A 20,694-nucleotide genomic window follows, 5' to 3' on the forward strand; every position below is an offset into this window, starting at 1 on the left:
TTTAGTTACAACACTTTCTCATTTCAATAGCTAAATAAAGCTTTCAAGTTGTAACAGTATTGATAAGTATTTTATTACATATTGCTTAGTGCTTCTTACTTTCATTTGCTTCACAATAAATTTGTATAAAACAGACCAAGAGATGAATAAACTAAGCAGACTCAAAAGGATGTAAGTTGCAGTAGGTACTGGGAGATGAAGAAGCCTGCACAGGGTAGAGTAGCATGGAGAGCTGCAACAAACCAGTCTCTGGACTGAAGACCACAACACAACAAATGCATGCTTTTTGACAAGCGGTAACCTTTCGTCAAAGAGGGATCATCATAAAGGCACTACATTTCACTAATATTCAGGTTTCGATTCACTTACTGCTTTTTGAAAAGCCTTTGACAGTAGTGAGACTACACAATCAAAAGAGAGTGTACTTTCTCTCACATACTTAAGAGCCTGATCATCTAATTTCTTTCTATTTCCATGTTTTCCCCTTAAGTCACTTTCGATTTACCACCACATTTCGTTTTGGACAATAAAGTTGTCATGTTTTGATGGTTGATACTCAGAGTTGAAAGACACATGCATTTACAGATTCTGGTTCCTTTCTCTTCAATTTTAAAATGATAAGCAACATTTTTGAGTGATGAACACTAGTGTGTTCTTTAATGTACCATCAAACGGGGTGATTTCGGACGGTTTTGCCGTTATTTTAATTGTAACTTTCATATATATTGTTAGATTAAATTGATTGTTATGGAAGTGGTAGGGTATATGTGTAATAAATAAATGATCCCAGAACCAGAAAGTGTATGCGTAGATATATTTATCTGAGGCAGTTAAATAAAGTGTCCGAAGTCACCTCATGGATTGGGGTGATTTCGTACACGTGTTTTTTAAATCTCTGTCTGAAGTTACAGTATATAGAGGGCGAAGTCGGACAGTTACTGCCTTTATTAAAAAATTCTGTGTGCTTTTTATTTGGTTTTAGTGACATTTTACGCATTTTAAGATAGCCCTTTGTTATGAATAACTGATATGGAATGATATAATAATTTTATATATCACAGATAAGTTTTTATTTTGCAAGAATCTAAGTAAAATTTTTTTATAGTTCTTAACTGAAATATTAGAATCAGATGGAAACAAACAAAGTAATTTAACTTAAAGGTCAAAATAATTGTTCTCACTCATCATTCTAAATTAAGTTGCAAACACTTTAAATAAATGATTGTCTTCGAGTCTGAAGCACATATTCTCAAAAAATGAACATTTCCCTCTTCTCAAGTGATGTGGGAAGTATTCTCAAAATTTGCAATTTTTGTATAGTGTCTTCATCGGGGACATTAGGAAACTCAAATATGTTTTTACTGTTCTCGTGTGGGCGCAAGAATTTCACACTTACTTCCGTAGCACCAACATTTGTGGCCACTCCAATATACTGCCTTGTTTGCTCCTTGTTACCACGTTTATATTTGTACTCTGCAATGAGAAAAGCCTGTTCTTTCAGCAGTAAAACTTCATTGGATGATGTGTCATTTTCACTTTCACTACTGCTAGAAGCACTGTCACTTGTTTCAGCACTGTTTTCATTTCCTTCAAAATCTCAGCCAGTGATTGATTTTCTAGGTTGAATGTCTAGTTTGCGGCGGCAGCAGAACCTACCAAGCTTATTTGGAGGATAACGAATTTCTTTGAGCATTCTTCAAAAGTGGAAGACCATGCATCTGCATTGCTTTGCTGGCTCTCCTCATTATCAGGCAATTTTTGTATGACATGATGATGATCAAAAGGGATTAGGCCCATGGTGCGAAATTCACCCTTTATGTTTTCCTTGGAATTTGCTGAAATCTTATTCAGTTTCTGCTTCAGAAGAGATGGGAAGGCATCCTTGGAAATGGTCCCATGAGTGTGTTTCTTCCAATCAGTTAATACAGCTCGCCACGTTGCTTTCATTGGCCTGAAGAAGCTTACATCGAGCAGTTGGAGGAGATGCGTGTTATTGGGGGGAAGGAGGATGAATGAAATATTGTTCCGCTCACACTCTTCAATAACACGTGACTGGATAAGTTGTCTCCAATCATGACTATTGGTCCATTTTGCCTCTTCAAATAGGGCAAAGCGATTGTAAAGAACCAGTTTTAAAATACTGGTAGATCAAACTATCCACTTTTGTTCCTATTGAAACAGGTTCCTTGTGGTACACCTTCTTGCCACATGTCCCACAAATGCTCTGATTTGTAAAGGACATACAGAGGAAGCAGTTTACCATCAGCACTAGCTGCCAGTTTACCATCAGCACTAGCTGCCACCATTATTGAGACACTAGATTTTGATGAATCCATCGCTTTCTCACCATGCTTACTCCCTCATTTCGTAATTATCTGCTGCTTGCCTGGATCATCTGACATGTTGGCTTCATCATAGTTGATCATGTTGCTAGGCGGGAGATTTTCCAGCTTTACCTTGATATTGGAGAAAAACATCTTAACAGTCTCTTTGTTCACTTCTGCATGAGGTCATTTAATATTTTCGCTTAAGCAGATGGAAAGATCTTGTGATTGTTGTTTGAGGAATAAATGCACCCATTCTTCTCCTGGCAAATTGTTATGAAATTTCTTCTCTTTTCAGCCAGATTTATCAAGGTAGCCTTTAACTAAATATCTAATATCCAATTTAGTGAAGGGAAATCCCTAATGTGCAGCCCTCAGGATACCTTCCTTCAACATTTCTTATTCTTCTTTATTTAGCACTGGCTGTCCTCCCATTTTTATCGGATGTGCTTCCTGTACTTGATTTGTAGGGTTGATTTAGGTGTACCATACAAACCACACACTTTTCTGTATGATAATTTACCACTCTGAATGTCACGAACATCTTTATCTAAAAGTTCTATGTCATAATTACACCGTACTTTAGCACCTCTCCTTCTCTTATACGTTCTTAGCATTGTCCGAAATCACCCCACACAGTACACTGTTTTGCAAAAACGGTCGTAATTTTATAACCATGCACAAGAAGCTCGACCAACTTGTACAGTCAACAATTACGGTTACAATAACTTCCCGCTCGGTGCAACAATTGAAAGTTTCCACTTTACAATAATACATGGATTTTAACACTGAGACTGCTCATCAATTATTCACCTAGGGAAACAGTTGCAAAATAAAAGTTGTGGAAAGCGATAAATGTAATCTTGCGCTCAACGTAACATCTTGCGCTCAACGTAACTGGTGCACAAATGTTAAAATAAGTTACTCTTTGTTTGTATGCAGTGGCAAAGAGAAAATAAGCCATACTGTCCGAATTCACCCTGGTGTCTGAAATCACCACGTTTGACGGTACCTGCATTTTGTTTCCACTGTACTAGTATGTCACAATAGGAATTGCCTCTGCCATGTTATATCTTCCAGAATGCAGATTCTTCCTCATTTTTGTTTGTTGTGCATATGACCTCCATTTAACACTTTGTCATTAACAAAATCTACATTGAAGTCAGGATCGTGAAATAAATCAGTTGATTTAATTGTCTACTGCAAGAATGGGTTTGTTACCTGACAGGAGCACAATATTGTTAATCCATTTTCCGCCAAATAAAAATTAACTTTTCTGCATTGCATATAATAATAGTAGTAGTAGCAGTAGTGATAATGATGATAACAGTAGTAGTGGTGGTGGTGGGGGCGGCAGCGGCGGCGGCGGCAGCAGGAACAGAGGCAGCAGCAGTAGAAGAAGAAGAACTAGTCATATGTATAGTACTTACTTTTAGTGTTGCATAGGATGGAACTTCATTACCACTGCCACGAGCACATATAATGCCAAGCTCACCATGCACACGCGTCTGCTTTCCATGTTAATAAAACACCAAATTAACACAAGACTGTAAGTTTACAGTATGTTATGAAGACAATAGTGTAACAAACATGCCACCAGTGTTATCAGTACTACCGTTATCAAGAATGGTGTGCCAATAATAAGCCATTCAGTTTACTAATGCGAAGGTGTTACGACTCAAAATGCAACACTTCTCTTTAGTAATTTGATTGTTGTCATTATAGGAAAACTGTTACATAGGAAAATGTAACATTTCTCAATTGAAAAAAAGAATTAAATAGAATTAATTTAAAAGTGGTATGTATGCTTAATTGCTTGTTTTTGACATTCTTAGACTTGTAACAGTTCCTTATAACAACAGTTCAACTAAGATAGCCAAATGATGATGATAACCCAAAAACATTTTTTTTTTAAGTCATAACACTCCTTTTGAGTTATTGATTTGTCACAAGTGAGATTATAAATTTCACTGCTGTGTGTCCATGCAGCAGTGAAGTTTGTAATTTTGCTTCAGCATTTTTTTTTTTCTGGAGATGATGTGATTTCTGAGGGTGTGGTTCGGCTGGTATCTAATTGCACAGATTAAATATAGGGTGTGATGCTTAAAACTGTAGAAATGAAACTTTTTTTAAAGAAAATTTATTAAAACAAAATATAAATAAAAATGAAAATCTTTTTACATTATAAGTAGTGGTATCTTTCAAGAGTAACGTTACTCAATGTAATCCCCTTCAGCTGCAATGACTGCTTCCAGTCTTGTCCTGAAGCAATCGCCTGCACTCTTGAAAACAGTGCTGTCCATATTCACAAGTGCTGCTTCAATAGTGGTGCATAAAGATGTGACATTAGAGTGCCTTGTCTTATTGGTAACTCTTTCGACTACCCTCCAAACATAGTAGCCGAGGGGGTTTAAATCCAAGCTATTTAGGGGTCAGAACTCCTTTGACCAGAACATTTCAACGTTATCTGAGAGCCAGTTTTGGACTAAATGGCTTGTATGTGGTCCTCCTCTTCCATCCAATGCATTGTTCACTCACTGACATTCAATGCTGATGCCAGTTTCCTTAACTATTGCCCTGGATCCTCCAAAATCAGTGCCTGAACCTTTCCAGTGACTGTCGCAGATTGTGCACGCATTTCCTGAAATTATATTTCCTTGCTTTGTTTGTAGAACCTTCCCCAGACTTACCCCAAGCATTATACTTGGCCACAATATCATAACAGTCGATTTCAGGTACCCGTAGAATCAAACTGAGTTCGGCTACGTATGCTATTAGGGTTATTGCAAATTTTGATGATAAGAATCTCAGTAAATTAGCTTACTATGCCTACTTTCATTCACTGCTTTCGTATGGTATCATATTCTGGGGTAATTCATCATTGAGTAGAAAAGTATTCATTTCTCAAAAACGTGTAATCAGAATAATTGCTGGAGCCCACCCACGGTCATCTTGCAGACATCTATTTAAGGATCTAGGGATCCTCACAGTAACCTCACAGTATATATATTCACGTATGAAATTTGTTGTTAATAATCCAGCCCAGTTCAAAAGTAATAGCAGTGTGCATAGCTATAACACCAGAAGAAAGGATGATCTTCACTATGCAGGGTTAAATCTGACTTTGGCACAGGAGGGGGTAAATTATGCTGCCACAAAAGTCTTTGGTCACCTACCAAACAGCATCAAAAGCCTGACAGATAGTCAACCAACATTTAAAAATAAATTAAAAGAGTTTCTAGATGACAACTCCTTCTACTCATTGGCTGAATTTGTAGATATAAATTAAGGGAGGTGAAAAAACTAACTTAAGCATTAGTGTCATGCAATATTTTTGTGTAATGTAATATCTTGTACAGACATCTTTCATTAACCTGACAAGTTCCACATCATTACGAAGTGTCGTATTTGTGGTCTATGGAACAAGTATTAATCTAATCTAATCTAAACTATTTCAGTGGGCGAACACCCAGCATGAAGACTTTCGATAATCATGGCTCTTTGGTTGTACTCTGCACTTCTCTGTAGCATCTTGGCCATTTTGAGATTATAACTGTTTATTAGATGCCTATGGCATTAAAGAATGCCAATTGAATCTCCGATGGAAGTATGATATGGTGGGAAAATCAAATTGAAATTTGTCCAGATTTAAGTGCTGCACCCTGTATATAATCTTGATAGTTACAAATATTTGACTGTTTTTTCTGACTATGTCACAAAATATGATGTGGTTAGGTTGCCGTGTGATTGGTTGTGAGCTGGTGAAGCCAACAAATGTAACAACTAAAAATCTGGTTGTGATTACAAACTGATCTGTAGCTTAGCCCAAGGTTTAGGTTAGGTTGGAATGCACTAAGTTTATTTGCAAAAATTAAATTATTAATCCTTTTTGTGACATACGTGTGTTTCTTCTGATAATGTCACAAATTACAAGGTTGTGACCTAATAGCACAGCTTAAATTAAATTAGTAATATTGGGTGTCAAAATATGTGCCTGTTTCTTATGAATGTGCTAGAATTTCAGTGATTGTAGTATACTGAAATGAGAATTTGACAATATTCCTTCAAGACATGTTGTCTGTCCACTGCTCTCTCATTAGTTCCATAGACCCAGCTGCTGACACACCCTATTTCCTTCGCATTATATCTCATGGCAAGTGTCGACAACACTGTTGCATGAAACATGTGAGTATGTGACTGGCCTTGGTTTAGACTTTTACCAAATTTTCTCACATTCAATACCAATGGCTCATTACAAATCATTCTTACTCATGAAGGAAACAAACAATGTAATTTTCCTCTTTCAGTAAGACCTAATTCTACAGAGTTATTAACTTGGACAATTGATGGGAAGCTTTCAGGTTTTTCTGATATCTTAAAGTCTCATATTAAAGTATACCGGTATCTACATTCTGAGCTCTTTGGACTCACATCACTGTGTGGTTGCTGCAGTGCCTAATGAATGTCTTTCTGCTCACTTCAAATGATCCATCAGGCTCCAACTTTTGTCTTGAGATGTCACCTTGTGTGTTTCACATGTGATCAACACACACAAAATAAAATTTATCACTAGAAGTAATTACTGTTCTATAAATGAACATAAAAAACATACTCCTCATGAATGTAATAGGCAGCTATGCCCTATGGTAACATTCAGTTCAGAGCTGCAACACAAGTTGTGTCACAGTGGATGTGTCCTGGAAAAATATTAATTTTTTTCTCTTTTGCAATGCAGCTACTTTATATGTATTGTCTTTTGTCAAGGTAGTCCAAGTTACTTGTTTAGTGTTAGCCAATTATTGTTTTACTCTAAGTTTATCAATAAGAATAACCCTATTGCATCCCAGACAATTATGGACACAAACTTTCCAGAAGCTGAATAAACTTGAACTTTATGGTGGTTGGCCACTGCCTTTTATTCACTGTTTGGATCTGGTGTGAAATTTTCAGGCAACCCTGGGGCACGTGCCACATCTCAGTTGTACAAAGCTTACTCAAGCAAGTGGGCTCTGTCATAGGTGCTCATAGGATACTTGTGGAGCCTATTGATTTTTAAAAACCACTCCCAGTAAAATAAATGAGTGGACCACTGGTGAGCATTCACAGCCAATCCAACAAGAGGACCCCCCCCCCCCCCCCCTCCTCCCCAAGGATAGCTCTCCGGAGCATCCTCATACAGAAACAGGGAACACTTATATTAGCAGGGCATGGTCATGTCAAAATGTTTCCATGATTGTTAAAAGGGAAGAAGGCACCTTTGCTAAGGTTTCCCCATTCTACATTCAGATCCTATCACAAGTGACTTTCAAATGGTACATTGTTGATCAGAACTGCCATTTCTGGACAAGTTCAAAAACTACTAAAATGTAAGACACTTTAAGAATGTCCTGTTGTAGCTGAACACCATAAATTCCTTTGGAGGGGGAGGGGGGGGGTGTATGTGAAGACCTCATTGCACTACTAAACAAATATGCTAGGCATTATTGATATGCAGAATGTGATGGAAAGAGTGAATGGAAACCTTGAAAGAACACCTACATTATAACTTCCAGTTCACCAATCTTACCCAGTCACATTACGGCTAGTTCCTTACACTTAACTGCCCACTCATATTTTCTAAATCTGTTGCAGTGTTTCAAGTGCTAAAGATTTTGTCACGCTAGAGTTCCATGTAATGGTCATGCTGCTTTTGGGAACTGTGGCCAATCAGTTCATGAGCCAGGTGGAGGATGCACATCTCCACCAGTGTGTGTTAAATGCTTTAACAAACATACAATTTGGGGCAGAGAGTATCCTGCCCGCAGGACTGAAAAATTAAAGTTACACAACCTGTGCTTTAGGTTAAAGCAAAGAAATTATTTAAAGTGATGCAACCTCCATTAATTGTTACCTCATCTGTATTAGTGGTGAAATAGCTCGCAGTTAAAGTCTGTGTGTCAACACAGACGCAAGGAGTAAATGTCACTACCAAGCACTTACTCATGTTGCTGTGCATGTAAAATTACAGGTTTCAGTAAGCCTGCATCTGCCAGATAATCAGTTCTAAGACTTGCAAGAGAACAATGTGCCACCCTTACACCCAAAAGAAAATATCTCACCAGCAGTGTTTGATTCACTTTATAATCACAAACTTTCCCATGTTTCTAACCAAGAAGGAAAACTTACCTTAAAGAACAAGCCAAAGTCCAATAAAATAGTAACTAAAGCAACAAAGATGAAATCAGCAGCCACCTCTGATGCTGAAGATTTAGAAAAGGAAATGGTCTTTTAAAGGATCCACCAAGTCTCCTCTAATCCACCATATTAGTCTTGTACTCCCCACCTAGATGCAAAGAGAAAGAGAAGGCAGACCTCGACAACAGATAATGGACATACTACAGTATTCTTCAGAAATCACAGAGAAAACTAGCTCCTAGCACAGGCTAGACCTGCCTGTAGGGCTCTCAAGGAACACCACATTTTAAGGATTCTGATACTTGTGTGCTACAAGGCTATCATCTACATAGAAAGAATGAACTCAGTGGCGAAAGGGCTAAGGGAGGAGTGGCAGTTTTCATCACTGATACTCTTCTTCTTCTTGCTTATCACCATAATTACCACACTACAAGCAATTGCTGTCGCTGTACATTTTGAGTCATTCAGGTAACACAACATTCCATTTATCTACTGGTACAGGAAGCACTTAATAGTGAGGCACTCTTTGAGCTGATCAACCATCTGTCCACAGCGTTCCTCTTTTTAGGAGATTTCAGTGCACTTAGTTCTCTTTGGGGCTGCAACCCTACCTGTCCTTGGGATCAAACAGCAGAAAATCCCGTTGTTCAAGGATAAAGTACTTGAAAATTGTTCAGATCTAAAAACATATGCTTCCTAAATACAAGGGCAATGACACATTTTAGCACAGCAACAGGTCATTCTCCGCCATTAGTCGGACAGTCTACTCTCCTGTTCTCACAGATTTTGGCCATAGGGAAGCTTTAGACGACCTCCACTCCAGGGACCATTTCCCAGATTCTATCTGCTTCTGACGAAAAACAGAGGAAACCACCTAGTTGGATAATCTGCAAGGCAAACTGTTTGCTTTACAAGCATTTTCTCACATTTGAGCACTGAGACAACATCCAAGACTGGTTGTGAACCATTTCACCACTGATGAATGTTTACCAAAATCCTCAGATCGTCACAGAGACACTATGTTCCTTTGTGGCATGATCTTTGCCGTTGTGCAATAAGGGACAGGCAGACAGCACTTTGCGGATTCAAGCACAATTCACCTGCAGAGAATCTTGATGCTTTTTGGCTAGTGAGAGCGAACACCTAATGGACAGTGAAAGAGAATGAGAAGCATATGGTGACACAGGTTTCTGAATACATCATTCAGTCAAGTTCTGCCACTGGGGGTATGGGTATCAGTGAGGAAGATCCCTGGGAAAACGTCATCATGTCCATTAGCTACTGTACAGGACAGTGGAGTCCTGAAAGACCATGGCACAATACTTTCACTATATAACATAGTCCATGAGTCGAGTTTCAGGTTTCCAGACATACTGAGAAGTTGGTGGAGGGTACAAATTCATTTCAAATGTGACACCTAACCTTGAATCTAAAGACACCCTCCTCTCATTTTTTAATAAAATATGAGGTTGTGACCAGTATCCTACCCTTCATAGGCAATCAGTAATGATAGCAGTTTTTAGTAGGAAAAGCATTAGAATCTAGGAAGCTCAAAGGTCACTTCCAATATTGATTCAGATTGCACTGTTCTGTTTTGATAAACTAAACTTATATTGTATTGAACTGGGGACCTAGAAATGACGGAGAGACTTCGTCCCCACCGTAGCCCTCAGTGGTACATAACCCCTCAACAGGCTACAGCAGTTAACTCATCCCACTGCCACCCCACATCGAACCCAGGGTTATTATGCAGTTCGGCCCCCAGTGGACACCCCTCCCCTCCCCCTGGGAATGTCTCACACCAGACGAGTGTAACCCCAAATGTTTGCATGGTAGAGTCATTAGGGTGTAAGCATACATGGAGACATTGTTTGTGCACCAATCACCGACATAGTGTAACTGAGGTGGAAGAAGTGGAACCAGCCTGCATTTGCCAAGGCAGATGGAAAACCGCCTTAAAAACCATCCACAGACTGGCTTGCACACCGGACCTCGACACTAATCCACTAGGCAGATTCGTGCTTGGGACCGGCACGCCTTTCCGTGCGGAATGCAGTGTGTTACACCACACGGCTAACTGGGTGGGCAACCTAACCTTATTTGAGGTGTCTACAAGAGAGAGATTCCTACAAAACGAGCATTTAACATCAATTTTTTTTTTAACATTGAAAAGTCATACCACACCACATGGAGACACAGAATCGTCTCTCAGTTACATGAATGGGGATCTTGTGGTCGTCTTCCTATTTTTCTGCTACCCTTCTGTGCTGAACATCATTGTAGCTACAGAGTAAGGAATGCTCTTTGTGATCGGTCCTCTCAAATTAATGATATTCCTCAGAGGAACATTTTTAGTACTTTGAAATTAATTCACTGACTTGAATTTCTTGACATTAGCTGTATTAGGCATAGACCTATTACCCAATAGTGACATATGAAAATCTGTGCTGGACTGAGAGTTGAACACAGTCCAGCATAAATTTTTGTATGTCACTATTGGATAGTAGGTCTATACCTAATACAGGTGATACCAAAGAATTCACAGGCAGCTAAGATGTAGATTATTATCAGTGTCTGTTCTTTCAGATGTGTGTGCGTATAAGAACATTTTAACCATGACTCTGTTCACAATTGCTATCAGTAAGGTGTCATCCATAGTGAAGAATCCTGTGAACTTCACATTGTTTGTGGATGATTTCTCCACTGTGTGCTCCACTTCGAGTCCCGCGTTTTCCTCTTATCAATTACAATTGACACTGAAGAGATTAAAGCATGGTCTGACAGAACAAATTTTAATTTGTCCCCTGAGAAAACTGTGTGTACTGATTTTATTTGTGATCATTCTCATTTTATGTCCCCTGAGTTAAGACTGTGAGGTTCTGTTTTACATTTTCATGACACAATGATGTTCTTGAATCTCTTGCTTGATAGAAAACTGACCTGGCTGCTGCATCTCAGGGAACTAAAAATACGGTAAGATCCCTTAAAGCACTGTTCATCATGAAGTGTTTGAATGGATAGAACTGGGACAGAGATAGATCTGCTGGCTGCAGTTATGTCTGACCGTGTATGCTTTCACCTAGATTATATTTGTACAATCTGTGGCTCGTCATGTCCAACATACTTGAAGATGCTGGACTCAGTACACTACAAGGTCATCAGACTGATCGCAGGAGCCTATGGAACAAGCTATATACCAACATTATCTGATCAACGAAGGTTTCTTGTGGCTAAGCAAGCATTCAGGCACCCCCAGGGGCTCAGCATTCACTTGCTGAGTACGGGCTTGGTGACCTCGGGGTCCTGAGCTGGGGACTGGTCAGCGCCGCCAGTCTCCTGTCACCGTAACCCCCGGGACATGCTTCAGTGACCACCGTACAGCGCAGCGGTGAAATTTTGTGTGCTGCGGGGAATGGTGATCTTGGCTTGACCGCCTGGATTGCGAGGAAGGCCAACCTCTATAAAATACCCTCAATCTTTCGGTGTGCTAAGCGCCTAGAAGATGCATGGCTGTTGAGGTGGAACAGTTGCAAGCGGGCAACCTCTGGGGCACCTGCCGCACTCCAGTTGTATAAGGCTTACTCAGGCATGCAGGGCTCTGTCTGAGCGGACCTTTAGTTCCCTAGCTGCTCATGGGACCGCAATGGACCCTTCAACTTCTACATTTCCCCCTACCAGTGGCTTGGGTGGGCCACTGGTAGGAAAACACACCCCATCGAAAAAGCGGCTACGCGCTGCGAGTCCTCCAGCACCTGGTGTTGCTAGAGATTTAACAGACTGTCGTAACAGAGCACATGCTGATAATCAGAATGTGTTTTTGATTATTAAACGGAAGGAGAGTAGCTTTGAGAGGGTTTCTACCTTTTACATCCACAAGGGTCTTGAGGGAATTGCAGGAACACTGAAATCTGTGAAGCGACTGCGCAATGGGACTCTGTTGGTTGAGACTTCTAGTTCCCGTCAAGTCCCTTCCCTTCAGAAAGCAACCTGTCTAGGAGAGTACGCTATTGAGACCGAGCTCCACTCCACTTTGAATTATAGTAAGGGTGTTGTGACGTGTAGGGACTTGGTGGATATCCCCATAGACGAGTTAAAATCTGAGTGGGCTGATGAAGGTATTGTCGACGTGCAGCATATTATGAAACGGTCGATGGGGACCTCATCAAATCTGACTCGTTTATTCTCACCGTCAGTTGCCCGAGACTCCCAGAGCAAGTTAAAGCGGGGTTCTTACGTTTGCCAGTACGGCCATATTTCCCCAACCCAATGCGCTGTTTTAAATGTCAGCGCTTTGGGCATACTACGTTGGAGTGCAATGAGATAACCACTTGTGGTAAATGTGGTCAGCCTGCCCATGAAGGAGCCGATTGTTCATCGCCTGTGAAGTGCGTGAATTGCTCTGGGAGTCACCCTGTCTGGAGCCGGGTGTGCCCAATCTATCTCGAAGAACGGAAGATACAGCAGATTAAAAATATCTAAGCGCATCCCCTATGGTGAGGCCAAGAAGCTCTTTAAGGCCATGCAACCTCCTGTGTTTTCAACATCTTTCGCTTCCGCTCTGAAAAAAACCGTACAAATGACCACTGTTGCTACACAAATGGAGGTTGCTAGTGTTAGCACTAATACCTGCATTTGCTAGTGCACTTGTGCTGATGCGGTTGTTTTGCAACCTGCGGATCTCCCCCCAACGTCGGACAAGGCCGTGGTTGCTGACATTGGGGTACTTCCTGCCTCTCCCCATATTGAGCCTTCTGCCCAGGCGAGTAAAGCTCCAACTGTTGACAAGGCTCTGCATTCTAAGCCCCCCAAGACAAAGACGCCAAAGGTGAAGGTTTTGCCACGTGAGGAGACTAGTCAGGGTCAGTCTGATGATGAAGCCATCGTACTGTCTGACATCTCCCGTGGGTCATCATCGGAGCTGATGGACATTGATGTCGACCTGGGGCAATCTTCTCGCCCCAGGAATAAATCTCCGGCCAGTACGGGCTCTCCTCCAAAGCACAGAGGCAGGGTGAAAGTTCAGCCACCCTGATCACTGGCTCCCATATTACAGTGAAACCTGAATGGGTTCAGGACGCATGTGGCCGAATTACAACTCCTTGTACGAGAGTGCCCTTTTGTGGTTATGTCTCCAAGAGACACATTTTCGGGCCACTGATGTTCCTTCTTTACGGGGCTATACCGTATATCGAAAAGATGATCTGACGGGGGAAAGGGCAAAGGGTGGTGTTGCGGTTTTTGTCCATGACATGCACCCCTCATCTAAGCTCCCTCTCGTTACAGACTTGCAAGCAGTTGCAGTTGACATTCTTGTGGGTCGGAGGCTCACAGTCTGTTCAGTTTATTTACCGCCTCAGGATGCAATAGACTCTGAGGCTCTCACAGACCTTATTAGTCAACTCCCCCGCCCATTTCTTCTTCTGGGGGACTTCAATGCTCATAATGTCTTATGGGGCTCTCTGACTATTGCCCCAGGGGTCGCATTCTGGAAAGCCTCGTGATGTCTGAAGAACTCTGCATCCTCAACACTGGTGCTCCAACTCATTTCTGTACTGCTTCTGGGTCGTCATCAGCTATTGACCTTTCCTTTTGCCGTGATCTCCCATGCTGCTGAATTGTCAATCCCACAGTCATCCGGTCATCCCAAGAGGCGTCCTGTCCCTTGGTGGACCACTGAGTGCCGCTCAGCCATCCGAGCCCGCCGTACAGCTCTGCACCGCTTCAAGTGCCTTCCCTCAGCTGACAATCTTGCGGCCCTTCGGGTGGCAAGGGCCAAAGCGTGGCGAGTGATTAAAGAGAGCAAACGACGGTCATGGCAATCGTTCGTGAACTCCATCTCCCGCTCCACTAGTTCTACGAAAGTATGGGAAGCCATCAGGAGGATTTCCGGGAAACTCAGCCAACTACCTGTCACGGCATTGCTGCATCAGGGATGTCTCCTCACAGCACCGACAGACATTGCCCAGACACTGGCCATGCATTTTGCGGAATCTACTGCCAGTATTAACTGTGATCCAGATTTCTGCCGCTACCCCACTGCCATTGAGAGGGGTCACTTGGACTTCCGGTCTCCAAATTCTGAACCCTACAACTGCCCCTTCGCAATGTGGGAACTGGATTCGGCACTGTCTGTGGCTCATGATACTGCACCTGGTCATGATCAAATCCGGTACAGCATGCTGTAGCACTTGTTGCTTCCATCCAAGGAAGTCCTCCTGAATTGTTTTAATATGATATGGTTATCCGGCACGTACTCTGCCTCGTGGAGGGAGGCGATTTTGATTCCCCTCCTCAAACTGGGAAAGGACTGAACGCATCCCAGTAGTTATCGAAGTATTGCTTTGACGAGCTGTGTCGGGAAGATGTTGGAACGCATGGTCAACCGTCGCCTGGTTTGGCTGCTCGAGACCAGGCAGCTCCTTAGCCCTTCTCAGTGTGGCTTTCGGAGATGTCGTTCAACTATCGACAATTTGACCTTGCTTGAGGTGGCCATCCAGCAGGCCTTCCTCCGTAACCAGCATTGTCTAGGTGTATTCTTTGATATTATTAAGGTGTATGACACTACTTGGCGCTGCGTTATCCTCAATCAACTCCATGAGTGGGGCTTTCTTGGCCATCTCCCCATCTTCATTCAGTCCTTTCTTTCCCACCGCCTCTTTCGATATCGGGTTGGTAATGTACTATCTGATTTATACGTGCAGGAGAATGGTGTTTCTCAGGGAAGTGTGTTAAGTGTCACCCTCTTTGCCGTCCCCATTAACAGTATCACGTCCACTATCCGGAGTCCTGCCCAATGCTCCTTGTTTCTGAACGATTTTGCTGTTTTCTGTTCATCCTCCAGTCTTGTCACTGCTAGTCGGCAGTTGCAGCTTACGATAAAGTGATTAGAGGCATGGACTGCGAAGACGGGTTTTACCTTTTCTGCAGACAAATGTGTGTGTGTTCATTTTAATCGTTCTCGACGTCATTTTACCTGCCCCGGAATTGAGTCTGAGGGACACCGTTCTTCCTTTTAGAGGCACTATGAGGTTCCTGGGCCTCACTTTTGATCCCAAGTTGTCGTGGTTGCCTCACCTTAAAGACCTCAAGGTGCGGTCCCTGAAGGCACTGAATATTTTGAAGTGTCTGAGACATTGGTCCTGGAGAGCAGATCGGGCGTGTCTGCTGCAGTTTTATAGGGCTTTCGTCCGATTGCGTCTTGACTACAGTTGCACAGTGTATGGGTCAGCAAAGCCTTCTCATCTGAAGATTCTTGACGCAGTACACCATGACGATATCAGGCTGGCCACTGGTGCCTTCCGTACCAGTCCCATCCCCAGCATGTGTGCTGAGGCAGGGGAACCGCCGCTCGCCATCCGGCGGAAACTCCTCATGGTGCGATGGGTGTGTCAATTCCTTGCGTGACCTACCTCCCCTGCGTACCCTACCTTTGCCCGACCGCCTATGGAACATCTCTTTTCCATTCGTCCCAGGGCAACAAGACCATTTGGGATTCATGCCAAGCATTTGCTTGAGTCCCTTGGTGTGAAACGTGTGGCCCCACAACGACAAGGTTTTACCCGCCTGCCTCCCTGGTTGCTCCAGAGGCCCAGCGTCCTTTTAGACTTGTTGGAGAACCGGAGGAGCTGCACTCCTGCGTTTGTTTTTACCTCCTTATTTTCCTATATTTTCCACCGGCATCCCGACCATGTACCAGTATTTACAGATTGCTCTAAACAAGGGGACTCTGTTGGTTGTGCTGTTGTTTTCCCTGATTGAGTCCTCAAGTTACGGCTTCCTGCGGCGTTTACCATCTTTGATGCCAAATTGTTTGCGATCTTGCGGGCATTGGAGTGGGTGAGATGTGTTCCCAGTCTTAAGTTCCTCATCTGTTCTGACTCCCTGAGTGCCCTTCAGACCATGCACCACTTGTACCCAGCGGATACGGTCGTCCAGAACATCCATGATGCCCTACTCCACCTCCAACGGCAGGGGAAGGAGGTTTGTTTCTGCTGGGTGCCAGGGCACGTGGGTATTAGGGGAAACGAACTGGCGGATGTGGCTGCCAAAGATGCATGTTCCCTCCCTCACGTTGTTGAATGTGCCGTCCCCCTCCATGCTGTTACCACCCTCCTGTGTTTTCGTGTTATGCATCAATGGGAAGAAGAGTGGCTGGCAGTCAGTGAAAATAAGCTGCGTCTGGTCAAAGCCACCACGCGGCCATGGCGCACGTCCTACCAGTCATGCAGGCGGGATGAGGTTCTCCTGACTCGCCTCCGTATCGGGCACAGTCCCTTAACGCATGGTTTTTTACCCCGGCGCGAGGACCCCCCAATCTGCAGTGCTTGCGGTGTCCAGATTACTGTCCTCCACATTTTACTTGACGGTCTTTTATTCTCTGACCAGAAGGCGGTGGTTTCTTTGCCACTGGATTTGCCCTCTATTTTGCAAGACGATGCAACGACTGTGGTTAAGGTCTTACTGTTTTGTGTCCTGTCCAATTTGTAGGCTCAGATTTTAGGGAGAGGGTTTTAATGTGCTCCTTGGTGACTGGCTCATCCAGGTTTTAGGTAAGAGATCCGTCATTCACGATTACCCCCTTGTTTCCCTTCGATTTCTGTTCTCTTTTCCTTGTGTTTCCTTTCCTTTTTTAGTGTATTTCCTCTCCTCTTGTTTTGCCTCTGTATGCGAGGATTTGGAACTGTGTCAGGTCTGTGTCTTTTAGCTGTTCTCCTTGTTCGCTGTTCGTCTTAGTCCCTTCACTGCATGTGTTCCTGTTTTTATGCGTTTGGGCGCTGATGACCACGCTGTTTAGCGCCCGTAAACCTCAAACACACACACAGCATTCAGGCTCCTATCATTCCTGACATCACTGACTTTTCCTGTAACAGTTAACAATCCATGCAAACCGGAAACGGCTTTACAGAGTTCATTTATGAGGAACACAATTGTTCAGCTATGGGTAAAGCAGCATTTGATGGCCCTAGTTCTGTTTTCGATAAATACACAGAGGCAAAGTTGGAGCAAAGCACCACACCAGTTGTTAATGAATCCCCAGGATAATTTTCAGCTCGTCAGAATTGAAGAGATTGTTCACTCCAAGCTGTGTTTTTAAGAACAACTTTTTACCATTAAACTCCTTTCCTCTAGAGATTCCCATCTGAGTTCCTGAAGCATTTCCGTAACACTCACGTGATGATCAAACCTACCAGTAACAAATCTAGCAGCCCGCCTCTGAATTGCTTCTATGTCCTCCCTCAGTCCGACCTGATACGGATCCCAAACACTCTAGCAGTACTCCAGAATAGGTTGTATCAGTGTTTTATAAGTGGTCTCCTTTACAGATGAACCACATCTTCCCAAATTTCTACCAATGAACCGAAGACGACTATCCGCCTTCCCCACAACTGCCATTACATCCTTGCCCCACTTCACATCGCTCTGCAATGTTACGCCCAAACATTTAATCGACGTGACTGTGCCAAGCGCTACTCTACTAATGGAGTATTCAAACATTACAGGATTCTTTTTCCTATTCATCTGCATTAATTTACATTTATCTGTATTTAGAGTTAGCTGCCAATCTGTACACCAATCACAAATCCTGTCCAAGTCATCTTGTATCCTCCTACAGTCACTCAACGACGACACCTTCCCGTACACCACAGCATCATCAGCAAACAGCCGCACATTGCTATCCACCTTATCCAAAAGATCATTTATATACATAGAAAACAACAGCGGACCTACCACACTTCTCTGGGGCATTCCAGATGATACCCTCACCTCCGATGAACACTCACCTTTGAGGACAATGTACTGGGTTCTATTACTTAAGATGTCTTCGAGCCACTCACATACTCGGGAACCAATCCCATATGCTCGTACATTAGTTAGGAGTCTGCAGTGTGCTACCGAATCAAACACTTTCCAGAAGTCAAGGAATATGGCATGTGTCTGATACCCTTCACCCATGGTTTGCAATCATGTGACTATAGGAGTAGGCAGAATACTTGATTGATTGATTGATTGATTGAGGGAGAGTGGGGGGGGGGGGGGGGGGGGTTGTTATTATGAGACTAAACTATGAGGTCATCAGTCTCGGGAAATCTGCTTTCGAAATCATTATTTAAAAAAAGGAAAAGAAAAAAAAAAAACAATCATGTGAACAAACATTTTAGAGAAGTAGGTTTTCAGCATTAGTTAGTGATCAGTTCTTTTTGTTTGTACTACAGTACTTACTGCCAGTGGGTGTTCATATGAGGAATAATGCAGAATAAATCATGTTGAATAATCGGGCCTTTTGCAGGTTGTTTGTGTTGTTCCCACACAATATTTCAGTTGGCATGACTCACTGTCTTCTTTAGGTGCTCCCTGCTCAAAACAAATCAGTTTTTGACAATATTTACATTGTTATGTAAAATGAAATCCTTGACAAAATTTCAGAGTACCATGGCAGTTAACATTTCGCACTCTGTAAGGCAGACGTAGGGTATCTCTATGTTCTCTTATTTAAATCATCAATAATTGTGTGGTAAGTATGCCACAGTAAATGGTATGTGTCTTTTTGTGATTGCTAACCAACAATTAGGATATACATTGAAACAAAAGGTGCACTGGCATTCAAATATATTTACATAGGAATTATTATACAAAACTTCTAATTGTTTGGCATTTTTTGAAACAGTCTCCAGAGTCGGCAGTTTTCATCGTTATTTCACTTGAATTGTTTATAAATGAATCATTATTCTCATTTTCACTTAGAGAGCCCTCTAAAAGCTGTACAACCTCTTCCTGAGAAAGGACTGTACATAAAGAAATAGCTATTTCATGCCTACTAACTTGAACATAATAATTAAGACCTTTAACACAATTGCTACAGATCAACACTGAGTTGCCACAGGTTTTCCTAGATGGCAGTGTTATGCTGCATTGTTGCCTAGTACTGTCACATTTGTGAATGGAGCATATGAGAGGTGAAAAAATTGTGCCAAATGACGCTTGACATTGAAATGAAAAGAAATTTCACAATGTTGAGCACCACTCACCACTGGAGTGGAAAGATTAACCCCACAAAATGTACTAACATCAGATAATGAACTTAAAAGTTTTCTTGTTGTTTCATATTGACCTGATCACCAATCAAGCAACAATTACCATGTGGCGCAAAACTATTTTAACAATAATTTTTTGTCACAAACCCGTCTTGAATTATGTACAAGGATAGTGTTTCTCATAAACATATCTCATTTTGTGAAAAAAGTGACAGCAGAGGGACACTGGCTTCTGGTCATACAGACCCCAACAAAAACCAGAGCTATAAAGCTGTGTAAACAAAACTATTCCAAACAAAAATTTTGTTTAGGATGTTACATGAATTACAGCTACATTAACAAGAAATCAGTATCAAGGCCACATGAATACTGGCCCAATTTTTTTTTATTCTTGCTCACAGAAGGGTTCTTTTGGATGATAATTTACTATTATATAATTGCCCTTATTTGGGGAGTTAATTGTATCTATAAGGTGTTCTGATAAGTGTAATTTGAAACCATGTTCTTTGTTTCAGATGATGGAGAACAAATGTTAATTGATATTGACAGTAAAACCAAGGAGCAAGTACATAATCATGTGCAAAAAGTAATATGTAAACCGGAGTAAGTCAGAAACTTCATTGTACTTCTGTCAGTTTCAAATGTTATAATCAAATTAAATTGTGCTAACTCTGATAAAAGTAGTATGTGGGATCATTTACAGAACAGGTCTTTTAAAATTCCTTTACATGTTCATGAATGTTTACTATACATTTTTGTGTAAAACACTTCCAAGCAGTACTGTTGGCATACACAGGGTGAGGAGTCAGTCATCTTTCTCATGTGTCACCTTTTTTTTTTTTTTTTTAATTATTATTATTATTTAAAATCTGACACCTTTTGAAATTTTTTTCACCTTTCTCACAATTTTTGTTTTCTTAGGAAGAAAATAAATTGTTTACTTTTTTCCAGTTTCATTCATTTAACTTTTTGGAATGCTCCAATGATGAAAGTAGATAAAATCATAAAAATTATGTTGTGACTGACAGGTGGCAGTGGTGGGGAGTGAAGTTGGCAGTTGATACATAACATGCCACATACTCATATGATTGATAGTTGCACGTGCACCAACAAAGAAACAAATTGTCTGCTGATCAGCTATTGCCAAATCTTTGTAGGTAATG

At 41.8% G+C, this 20,694-nt stretch overlaps 1 protein-coding gene across 1 annotated transcript in view; it reads left to right on the top strand.

Moving 5' to 3' along the window:
• LOC126272512 (probable 28S ribosomal protein S25, mitochondrial) overlaps nt 1-20,694 on the top strand; it is a 49,135-nt gene that overhangs the window by 16,523 nt on the left and 11,918 nt on the right. The window contains exon 3 of the mRNA XM_049975412.1: nt 20,047-20,134. Coding sequence (XP_049831369.1) covers nt 20,047-20,134 — 88 coding nt within the window. The remainder of the gene's footprint in view (nt 1-20,046; nt 20,135-20,694) is intronic.

Source organism: Schistocerca gregaria, chromosome 5 (genome assembly GCF_023897955.1).
Source record: "Schistocerca gregaria isolate iqSchGreg1 chromosome 5, iqSchGreg1.2, whole genome shotgun sequence".
NCBI classification, from domain to species: Eukaryota; Metazoa; Arthropoda; class Insecta; order Orthoptera; family Acrididae; genus Schistocerca; species Schistocerca gregaria.